The sequence below is a fragment of the Ascaphus truei genome, chromosome 18 (genome assembly GCF_040206685.1).
Source record: "Ascaphus truei isolate aAscTru1 chromosome 18, aAscTru1.hap1, whole genome shotgun sequence".
Classification (NCBI taxonomy): domain Eukaryota; kingdom Metazoa; phylum Chordata; class Amphibia; order Anura; family Ascaphidae; genus Ascaphus; species Ascaphus truei.
The window spans coordinates 10,778,385-10,790,472 of NC_134500.1; the positions used below are offsets into that span (position 1 = coordinate 10,778,385).

General features: G+C 44.6%; 2 protein-coding genes across 2 annotated transcripts in view; one reads left to right on the forward strand and one right to left on the reverse strand.

The window, feature by feature from the left end:
- Window positions 1-12,088, reverse strand: part of RPL37A (ribosomal protein L37a) — a 359,890-nt gene that overhangs the window by 227,738 nt on the left and 120,064 nt on the right. The window lies entirely within an intron of this gene.
- Window positions 1-12,088, forward strand: part of ELL3 (elongation factor for RNA polymerase II 3) — a gene marked incomplete at its 5' end in the record, with an annotated part of 52,291 nt that overhangs the window by 37,721 nt on the left and 2,482 nt on the right. The window contains 4 exons of the mRNA XM_075575499.1: window positions 1,943-2,408; window positions 5,781-5,838; window positions 10,591-10,762; window positions 12,006-12,050. Of these exons, the coding sequence (XP_075431614.1) occupies window positions 1,943-2,408; window positions 5,781-5,838; window positions 10,591-10,762; window positions 12,006-12,050 (741 nt within the window). The remainder of the gene's footprint in view (window positions 1-1,942; window positions 2,409-5,780; window positions 5,839-10,590; window positions 10,763-12,005; window positions 12,051-12,088) is intronic.

Genomic DNA, 12,088 nt, shown 5'->3' on the forward strand with positions numbered 1-12,088 from the left:
ATCCGACTTGTATGTATGTCTGTATGGTAACACATTGTGTGCTCATTTGCATCTCATTTCTCAGAATCCTTTGCTGCAGTGATAATGGTTGAAAGGCAGGGTTGCAGACCACATGTGAATGTGCTCACAAGTGATATTCTTTATTGGCTGTATGTATGTATGTATGCCATTTATTTATATAGTGCCTCCCAGGTACATAGCCCTTTATAATACACGTGACATAATATTATATCACATAATGGGGACTCAATATAGGAGATAAGAAACACTTGCTCTGTACTGAGAGTGGTGCAACCCAAGGATAATAGTATTCAGATGGAGACTATGAACAGTGAACATAGGACATAACAACATAAAGAAAATCCCTTTAAATGGGCGCACTCCTTCTAATAATGATAAACGTATTCGGAACATACACATTATCATTCACTTAATGGCAGTATTGGTCAGGTTAGACAGCCATTACTTGTGGTAGATATTTTAAAAGAGGATAATACATTGACAGTTTAGGGAGTGGGTATATAGGGGGGTTAACAGACACGGACCACTCCCTAATTAGAGACTATACGCCACAAAGAAAAGACACTTTTGAAAAAATATACTGTGTACGTTGTTTATTTAAAAACCCTGCAGGGGGTCCGATAACGAACACTCCTCCATGCTAACTAGTTACCTGACTCCCTGCCAGGTTTTTAAATAAACAATGTTTCTTCTTTGTGGTATATAGTCTCTAATTAGGGAGTTGTCCGTATCTGCTAATCCCCCTATATACCCACTCCCTAAACTGTCAATGTATTATCCTCTTCTAAAATATCTACCACAAGTAATTGCTGTCTAACCTGACCAATGTGCCATTAAGTGAACCATAGTATATATGTTACAAATACGTTTATCATTATTGGAAGGGGTGCGCCTATTTAAAGGGATTTTCTTTATGTTGTTATGTCCTATGTTCACATAATGGGGATAAGCGCGTCAGACAAAACAATAGGAAAAGGAGTCTTTGCCCCGAAGAGCTTACACTCTAAGTCTTCAGAGCTTTCGGAGGTTATTGCCTCATCCAAATACTTGGAGAAATTCATCAATGGAAACATGTTTCCACCTGGGAATTTCGACCTATCCCCGGCAGTTATTTTTCCTTTTGATATCGGCATTTTCCCCCCTCTCTGTTTCAGTACTGTACATTTTGGGTCATAAAATATTCAAATACAACTAAAGATATTAAAGCTTTTCTGATTGTTTTGAGCATTCTGTTGCCTTAGCCCATCACGTTCATGCTTATATCACTCTGTTCCCCCAATTTGTAGACCAGGGCTGTCCAACTCCATTCCTCAAGGGCTACCAACAGGTCAGGTTTTCAGGATATCCCTGCTACCGCACAGGCGCCTCAATCAGTCCCTGCTTCAGCATAGGTGGCTCAATCAGTGGCTCCGTCTTTGACGGAGCCACCGATTGAGCCACCTGTGCTGAAGCAGGGATATCCTGAAAACCTGACCTGTTGGTAGCCCTTGAGGACTGGAGTTGGCCACCTCTGTTATAGACTTATGTTGTCCATAAAGATTCCTGAGTAACCGTAGCACTAAATGACCTTGTAGACGCAGTGTGTAGTAATATCGTCTTTCACTATCACCCTCTTCTAAATTACTAACGTGTTTCACCTTCAGTAGCACTCAGCAAATGAACACGCAACCTTGCAATTAGTTTACAATGTTACAATGACATGATGTCCAAGAAACAGCTCTGAGCATTTTTTTTATAGCTTTGTTTTTCAAGGCAAGGCTTTCAGAACAACATGTACATGCGATGGCGTTTAATTTGGCGCATACCGACGCTAATTACAAATCAAATGTCTGCGTGTTAATCAGTGAGATCCAGAAATCCAAAATGGATTTCGTAATGTCTCTGCTAACAATTGATTTGTGCTTTGTATGTTTTCCTCCAGAAGCGTCCAGCGCCCCCTGAGAATACGGACAACGAGAGCTGCAAAAAAGCCAGAGCATCACACATGGGCGGTCATCAAATAAGTGACCAGCGCTCAGGTCATTCGTCCATTCCCGATCCCACCTCCAGGCACCATACCAATCCAAAGACCTTTAAACGTCCCTGCTCAGTGACTGGAAACCGCGGTGTTTACCCACTGCAAAGTCACCAGAACCAGACGACCCCCGGATCATTGCTGAAGAACCACCATGGAGAGACACTCAAGAGGACAAAGCCTTGCGGGGCCTCAGATACTGATAAAGACAAGCTTCAAAAAGCAACATCACAAGGTTCCCAGGCGCACAAAAGGCCTGACCGGCACAAAGACGAGAAGAAGGAACAAGACTCCAGTGAAGAAGAAGAGGAAGAGGAGGATGACTGGGAGGAAGAAGCTCTTCTATTGGAGCAATGCCTTTGCTGCCCAGAAGGTAACAATTCCAACTGCTTGGATGTTTCTGGTGGCCTGAGCACCCCCTGAGATTATTGAGATACCTCGCAATTTACAGATAAAGAACAAAGCTTGTGCGTCAAGTTCCCTAAATCATTGTATTATCAAATAGGACACTGGTGGATTGGGACACCATCAGGTATTAAGACATTAATAATGTTGTATGAGACCAGCATTGCCAATTTAACTCCATGATATGTAAATTGATGGCCAAGAACCACTTGGCCCATATAGAGATGCCCATGTTTCTATATATTGTGAAACCTGATACCCTATGGATTCCTGAGCCTCCTTTTTATGTTTAGCATAGCCTTGTATCTATCCCAAGCACTAACTCCTCTGTTAGGAGGCTATTCAATGAATTCACACAGATACCCAGTTTATTAACTGTGTGCAGCTGGTCTCAGCTGCTTTTGGGAGGGTAGCGGCCCCTCCCCCCCAAGGTTTAAGCTTGCCCCTCCCCACTTTCCAAGTTGGCAGGTCAGTTTCATTTTGCCAGGTTACGACAGATCCAATGTGATCATTCTCCCTGTAATTATACCGGTTAATAAGAATTTTAACTCCGGTAGTGTTAGGACCTGCTAACGGTCATGCCTTGTAAGTGGCAGCAGGCTTAAGACACTTTGGCCAAACGGTTAAACTAAATGACCCTTTTTTCAAGAGAATATACAGGTATTGCACTGTGTATTTTTGTCACATTGGAAGTAGCTTTGGGCATCTTTGTCTGTTTTTTGTTGTATTCAATGCGCTTTTCGTGAAGTATTACATTTCCTTTGAGCCTCTCACACTTCATCTTCAGAGCAGGAACATCTCGTTCCAAAACTTCTCTTTCTTTGAGTTATGCTTCCCACCTGCACCATGTTAAAACCTTTGGTGTGTTTGAAAGTTGACATTCAATCTTTGCTTTCTAATTCTCATCGCAATCAGTGACGGGTGAAGGTTTTTTGGGCGGTTTTGGATCTGCAGCGGATCGTCCGGTTCTTTTGGTCAGCGGATCAATCTCAAAAAGGGCGATTCGCGTTTTGCGTATTTTTTTTAATTATTACCAATACACTCCGCAGATCCCGCAACCCGCGGACGGATTTGTAGAATCCATTCCGCGGATTCTGCAATCCGTTGGCGGATTCTTAACAATCCACCAACAGATTCCTGAATCCGCGGGTTGGATTCTACAAATCCGTCACCGGGATGTATCCAATGGCGGATTTTAATGAGTCCATTTGTGGAATTTATACCGCGAAGTGGATTTTGGGGGGGAAATGCGAGAAAATCCGGGAAACGGATTTGGGCGCATTCGCTCTTCTCTAATCGCAACGCTTTCCTGTGGGAACTGGAGATTTTGAGATTATAGGACTAGAAATTCACGATGTCTTCGTGAGCCGCGTTCTGTCCCGCACTACGGCCTAGATCTAAATGCTCATGCGCATGCACCGATCACGCATGCGGGGGCGGCAGTGGGACAGCGCGGCATCAAATGACGCTGGAGGAGAAGAGTGGCACTAGGTAAGGGCCTAAGGGCGGCATATTTTTAAAGCCACCACTGGTTGCTGATGACTGTGATTGCTCAATAATTAATAAATAGCTCCATTTGCTTTGAATGTATAAGCATGTATGTCCTCATTACAAGCATGCAACTTGACCAGCGTTGTGCATGATGATAATAGCAAAAATATAGCTTTTTCTACATGTTTGTAGCTGTGTGCAGAGATGTCTGTTTTTACAAACTTTGTAACCTACAAAGAACAGTAATATTCTGATCCCATGCAAAGATACATTGCCAGGACTCCGGTTACACACCTGTGTGTGTTTTGTTCCAAGGCAAACAGTAGCTGACTGACACATGATAAGACGTGCATGTTTGTGCATAGGGGATTTTAAAAGCCAAGCTTTTCAGCATGAATCTCATTGCAATGAATGTCACAGAGCCAGATCTATACGAAGAGATTAAATCATACAGGTCTGTTAAATAAAAACCCTGAAGAAAAGTGAATGTAATTAATGGCATTTTCTTTTCTTCTGGAATTGAAGGCGATAAACGTTTCTCTACATTTATTGTACGTTTTGCAAATCCCTTCTAACCTTTAAGGATCCATTTTACTGCCCGCATAATGTCATTTCTTCACATTAACTATGGCATTAAAGACAACAGCCACCTAAACACGCACGCACGCATATAGATTGGATAAAACAACAGCATGTGGGTGATTCACAAAGCTCCGTTATGGGCTGGCCCATGGCAATCCCGCTTTATCTGCCATTGAAGTCAGTGGCAGTTAATGCTGTTAACCTATCATCAAGATTTGGGAATCCCCCCCCCCCCTTAGGGCCATGTTTACTAAATGGTGCTACGCCACAAGACAACTTTAAAAAATCTTTACATTTGCTGTGGTTCAGTTTCAGAAATGGAAGGAAAGTTAATAATTATCAAACGCAGAGCAGTGGTTCCTAGTTACAAGCCTTAAGAGCTCCCCAACGGGCCAGGTTTTAAGGATACCCCAGCTTTAGCACAGAGGGTTCACTCAAAATGACGGAGGCACTGACTGAGCCACCTGTGCTGGAGCAGGGATATCCTTAAGACCTGACCTGTTGTGGTTCCCTGAGGACTGGAGTTGGGAAACACTGGTCTATAGCAAGGATATGTTCAGGCGCTTGCACTGAACGAATATCAAGCCCACCAAAAGCACAAAGAGGTTATACAATGCTGACACAATGTGCTCCTCTTGTGAATGTACTTTCATTTAAAGGAGCAATGCAAGCAATATCCTACATGTGTTTTTTTTTTTTAATAAATCAATTCTGTAGATTTAAATAATACTTACTATCTTTTTTTATTTTAAAATTCAACTCAATGCCATTTTTAATGAGTTTTAATATACCTTGATTTCTATAGCAGGTTTAGCACATGTCCCCGGCAGTGCAAGTTATTTGTAACACTTTCCTGTTTGTGATCATTTGTGTCCAATATTCCCAGCAGTTTGAGCTGCAAACTGTAACAATAGATAATGTTACTTTAGTAATATAAGGATACATTGTAGCTGCTGAATTACACTGACTGAAGGATTGATTGAAACCGAAAGGCGGCCATTTAGTGAATCATGTGAAACAGGATCTTTGCTAAACAATTACGGGAGAACCAATCGCTCAGCAATTTAGGTAATTAGTTTTTCAATAAAAGTAATCAAAGGCGGCATATATTAAAACAAAATATATATATATATATTTTTTAAGATAATTGGATTGCCTCTTTAAACAGCCAAGTAGCTCCTGGCACTGCGCTCTGCTTATCTGATATGGCAACGATAATATAACCTCATGTTTAATGCTCAGTGACATTTTGGTGTTTTCGTTGTAGAAAAGCAGCAGCTCACAGACCGCTCCCCGCCGCCTGAAGATATCCCACATTATTTCAAGTAAGGTTTCAATCTGACACTGTATTCTATCCGCCTTTCAATGACACGTTCACTTTGATGAAAACGCATGCGTAAAGTGACTTTCTGTTCTCGTTAAACACTTCTGTAAGTTTATTGCTTGTTATAACGCAATTAATATGATATTTGTATGATATGTTTGCGATTTTAATGGACCAACACGACAGATGTTTCAGAGATATAGGGCCTTATTCTATGTACGCAAAAGCAGCTGTTTGGGATGTTTTGGGCTGGGAAAAAACGCCATAGATTTCAATAGGGGTTGGTGGGGGGGGAGTGGCCTGCGCAGCTAGTTGGGTTTATGCAGAATTACCCCCATGGTTGCTCATGAGCTCTACAGCAAGGGTGGCAAACTCCAGTCCTCAAGGGCCACCAACAGGTCAGGTTTTCAGGATATCCCTGCTTCAGCCCAGGTGGCTCAGTCAAAGACTGAGCCACTGATTGAGCCTGAGGGAGCCACCTGTGCTGAAGCAGGGATATCCTTAAAACCTGGCCCATGAGGACTGGAGTTGGCCAGTCCTGCCCTATAGAGTAGCAATTTGAAGAAGGAACTGAGATCTTGAAAAATCATTTCTAATGACATCGGTAAAGAGTTCCCATGTTAGAACAATGAAAGCGACCGACCGATCAACAAATCGAGATTTCTCCAGCACGATACAGCGACTGCAAGTCTACAGACACTGACTCCTCCCCCTCCCTGCAGCCATGCACTGACTCCTCCCCCTCCCTGCCTGCAGCCAGGCACTGACCCCTCCCCCTCCCTGCAGCCAGGCACTGACCCCTCCCCCTCCCTGCAGCCAGGCACTGACTCCTCCCCCTCCCTGCCTGCAGCCAGGCACTGACCCCTCCCTGCAGCCAGGCACTGACTCCTCCCCCTCCCTGTCTGCAGTCAGGCACTGACCCCTCCCCCTCCCTGCCTGCAGCCAGGCACTGACCCCTCCCCCTCCCTGCAGCCAGGCACTGACTCCTCCCCCTCCCTGCCTGCGCACAGACACTGACTCCTCTCCCTGCCTGCAGCCAGGCACTGACTCCTCCCCCTCCCTGCCTGCAGCCAGGCACTGACTCCTCCCCCTCCCTGCCTGCACACAGGCACTGACTCCCCCCCTCCCTGCCTGCAGCCAGGCACTGACTCCTCTCCCTGCCTGCAGCAAGGCACTGACTCCTCTCCCGGCCTGCAGCCAGGCACTGACTCCTCCCCCTCCCTGCCTGCAGCGAGGCCCTGACTCCTCCCCCTCCCTGCCTGCAGCCAGGCACTGACTCCTCCCCCTCCCTGCCTGCAGCCAGGCACTTATTCCCTATTTACCTATTTTATTTATTATTTTTCACTCAATGGTGTATAATTTGTAACTCACATTTTCACGTGTAGCTTCCAAATTCTAAACCTATAAAACACTTCTCTAGGGTTCATTTCTGAAAGGTTGATATATTAATAATAAGAGGTTTTTTTTTTGGTTTTTTTACAAATTCCACTTTCCGAAATATTATAAAACTAAATGTGTAAATAAAATAGCGTGTGGTACACTCAGGGCCAGACTTGGACCTTCTGAGGACCTAAGCCATGTCAAGATTAAGAGGCTCCAAAAATGAGAAATACACGTTTTATTGTGGCTGAAGGACTACTGGAAATCTAACCATGAAACCGCAATGAATGAAAGCTTTATACCAGCATTGTTATATACAAAGATGTTGGCGGAAAGCTAAAAGGAACAGTGTTTGCACATCCCATTCATTTTAATGTTAAAACACTTTCCTGGTGATTTTTGAAGAGCAAACTCATTGATGATGTCTTCGCCAAGGTTACCACTGCTCAGTGTTTGAGCCGGAGACTTGTCTGCGGGCTACGGGTTTACCTGCAAAATCTCTGGGTGGCGGCATCTCCCCTGCAAATCCCGTCAGCGTGGCTGGGCGACATCACATGACACCCCGTTGCCATGACAAAGGGATGATACGGGTCGTCACGCGGCGCCCCGTTGCCATGACAACAGGGCGTCACGTGACGCCTCGACGCCATGCGGCTTCCCGTTAACATGGCAACTTGACGCCGCGTTGTCATGGCAACGCACGCCATTTGACGGCGCGGAGCCTTGCTGACTGGACCTTGCTGGGGGAGATGATGCTGCCGCCGTTTCCCCCACTAGAAGAAATAAATATATAAATAAATGTAATTAAAAAAAACTATCGACAAACGCCTCTGAGTCAACAGAAGGTGGAACCCCTGATCTTCACAGGATAAGCTACAAAGTTTGGCACTTTCCATGCACGCGATGCCTAGGGTCATATTTGAATGAAAATGTCCATATTCACAGAGAATCTTCTATTCCCCCCATATCTTCTTTATTTATCATCCGATTTTCCAGCTTGAAATGCATTATTTTGTTTCTCTTTTTGAAGCCCCTCATATTGTAAGGCCCTAAAAGCTGAAGCTTCGTTAGCGCCTGCGTCAGTCCGGCGTGTGGTTGCCAGTGTATTTGGGGGAGACGTGATGGGGACCTCGGCACGCTGAAACATTCATTCTCACGAGCGGGTGCAGCCATTGTACAGTTCTCTGCACAAACAGCTTCGCTCATCTCCCTTGCCAGTTGGATTCATTAACCGTGCTAGGAGACCCCCTTGGCTGGTGACGACAAGCCATTTTCAAGGCTAAGTGTGTGTGTGTGCGTGGAGCAAAATCTCTTGGCGCAAGGAACACTCAACTACTTAACTGCTTCGGTGCTGGGGTCTAGCGGCCACACACTCCTAAATTAGATTGTTTTGAAGCCGGTAACTTTTCAAAGGGTTCAGTACTGTTCTCCAGCGCTGCACATTCGAAGTCGTAGAAAGCGCAGGCGCGGTATTTGTGAAGAGACGCTGTGTTGTTGCAATGTGTCGACTCGGTCACTAAAAGAAACAACATGGCAGAATGAAGGGGGGGATATATCTATTATAGGAGTAGCCAACTTAAGTCCTCAAGGGCCACCAACAGGTCAGGTTTTCAGGATATCCTTGCTTCAGCACAGGTGGAAGACTGAGCCACTGATTGATCCACCTGTGCTGAAGCAGAGACTGATTGAGCCACCTGTGCTGAAGCTGGGACTAATTGAGCCACCTGTGCTGAAGCTCAGCAAAGATTCACCAATGAAGAAAAATCAGTCTTTTTCTATCAATATGCCATTTTTATCCTAGAGCTCCCAAACCTCACAGATTACTGGCCTTGGAAGTAGTTCTCTGAATATACTCACTCACCAAATATTGTAAACGGTGTAGAACAGGGATAGAAGCGCCCCGATTCGTCAGAACCAAGAGACAAAGGTTTCAAATGTCTTCCTTTTAGTAACAATGTAAAAACACAACTGGCTTTATACACGGCTCCCAATACATTGCAGGCTTCATCTGCCAGAATGGGAAATTTGATGACAGCTCAGCCTCTGCTGCCGGCGGTCCTCCCTCACTTCAGCACGAGTGTCCCCCTCTGAGACGTCTCCACCGCGTCACCCGTAATTTAATACACACCAGCAAATTCAGATTGGAAAAAAAGCATATCCTTATTCGAGTATCCCTTTCTAAATGTATGTTTTTGTCAGCCGTCCCACTCAAAGCTTAGACAGCCAAGTTTGGAAAAGGGATAGTAGACCCAGACAAACAGACGGGTAGCCTTATGAATATCCGAATCATTTTATTTAGAAGCCAAAACTAATAGAGGGATGGTCTCTGTTTCACAACCAACGCCTAGAGGAAGACAGATTGGGCACGACTAGTCTGATGACTCAGTGTGAGAGACCTGGGGAAGGGGAGAGACCTGGGGAAGGGGAGAGACCGAGATACGTGGGGAAGGGGAGAGACCTGGGGAGAGGGGCCGAAATACGTGGGGAAGGGGGGAGACCTGGGGAGAGAGGGACCGAGAGACCTGGGGAGACCTGGGGAGAGAGGGGCCCGAGAAACCTGGGGAAGGGGAGAGACCTGGGGAGAGAGGGACCGAGAGAGCTGGGGAAGGGGAGAATGAGGGGGAAGATACTGGGAACATTGAAAGAACAGCCAAATTCTCCATCAATAGTAAAGGAAGCAAATCTAAGTCCTTCATCGGTAGCACCTCACCCCCATAGACTCCATCCTTTGTCCACAACCCACACCCCAGACTGTGGGAGTGGCTGTGGAAATAGAGATGCATATCTGCATATTTGGTGATTCTTTCCCAAGGTACAAGATTTATGGAAAAGGATGAAGAATTTAACACACAATATCCCATTGTGTAGGTGGGATTTGCAGGGGTCTAGAACCAGCATTAAATGATGTAAGGAAACCTGATTGTATGTTCCCCCTCCCCCCCTTTTTTTCTTGCTTTCTGTATCCTCTTCCTCTGCCCAAAACCTTTCTGATGTAAGTTTTGAAAAACAAATAAAGAGTTAGGGGGGGGGGGGGGGGGGGAGTGAAATAAATACCTGAAAGGGTATGAGTAATGAGTACTTCAGTATTAGGTGATACCTTATTTATTTGGACCAACAATAGATATTATAAGACAAGCTTCCGAGAGTTCCCCTCTCATCCTCAGGTCAGCGATACCGATTTACAAAAGATTCCAGGAGTTTCACAGAGATGTAAAAAAAAGAAAAACAAGATAGCATCTAAGGCAGATGACGCGGAGAAGGAATAAACAGACAGGGCATTATAAGTAATGAGTAACTTATATAGAACATGGAAATTGACAATTTAGTAAACCGCGTTCTATTGTTTTAATATCCCTTTCTTTGGCACGGCCAGGAAATACAGCCCTATTACATCCCAAGATCAACGGCAAGTGTACGAAGAGGACTTCGCCTCCGATTACACGGAATATCTGGCGCTCCACGCCAAGATTGGGAAAGTGCTGGAGAGATTTGTGCAGCTGGGATCGAAAATGAAGAAGCTTCAGCCAGGGACAGTGGAGCACAAGGTGGGAATGGGGACAGTATAGGACCTTTGACCATCATTAAACTTATCGCTGGGCAGGTTGCAGCTGTATAATTCGCCGCACCTGTTGCCGTAGCTATCGCTTCAACGGCAAAGTCATGGGACTAGTAGCGCCAGGCAACCAAAGTACGGCGCATTTGCATAGCGACGAGTTGTAGTGGCGGTGGACCTCCGGCAGCGCTTTGGCCATAGGTCCCCATTCTGGGGTAGAGATACAAAGATTAGAGATCTTTGGGTCATCTACTAAGATGTGAGGTCAACCAAGCCAGCGTTCCATTTCTGGTCCGTTTGTGGCACCAAAGGCATTAAGTTGAGTTCATTACAATTGTAAAACATCTTACTCTCCGGCTGAACACATCCTTGCGCCATATTGGAAAATAAATGGTGGTTATGTTTTTGAATAGTGACAACCAATCATTATGTAATAAGAGGCAAATATCCTGTGCTCAAAGCAGCCGAATATTACAATTTGCTATTATTTTTGAGGGGAGGGAGGGGGGGGGTAAAGAGTTGTTCAGCTTTATAATTCAGTTTGGGATTTAGATCAGGGGTGCTCAACTCCAGTCCTCAAGACCCCGACCCCAGTCAGGTTTTCAAGATATCCCTGCTTCAGCACAGGTGGCTCAAAGACCGCCACCTATGCTAAAGCAGGGACTGATTGAGGCACTTGTGCTACAGATGGGATATCCTTAACCTGACCCGTTTTTTTTTTGTGTTTGTGTTCTTGAGGACTGGAGTTGAACACCCCTGGTTTAGAGGTTATGCTGTATAAACATTAAATATTGTAATTATATATAGACAAGATTCCCAAATTAAATGCAGTGTAATCAAAGTCAGAGGCCCAACAATGTTTAGTCATTTATAAAAAAAAAAAAAAAAAAAAAAACTTTAGATAAATTGGGATTTTGTAAGCGGAATAGACCAACAAGTGTATGTAGTTTTCTATACAAATGTAGGCCTAGTTTCACTAAACCGGGGTAAACTAGCACCCATTTTTACTTGAATGGGAGTTCAGGCGTGCTAAAGCGTAATATCTTTTAATGGTGTTTTATACCTCGTAGAATGCCACTACCATGATCACACGCACACACTTAAATGCTGTTTTCTCCCCGTGACCATGCCCCCAAGATCTAGATGCAAAAAACTGATAGAAAAGGTCAGTGGATCTATACTTTCATTTTATTGAAACTTTTTTTTTTTTTTTAAACTGCCCTTATATATTGCAGATGACCGAGAATAAGATTCTTGCAGAGTATAAGAAGTGCAAAAAGGTAATACAACAATTGTTCATTTTTGTGATAAATATATA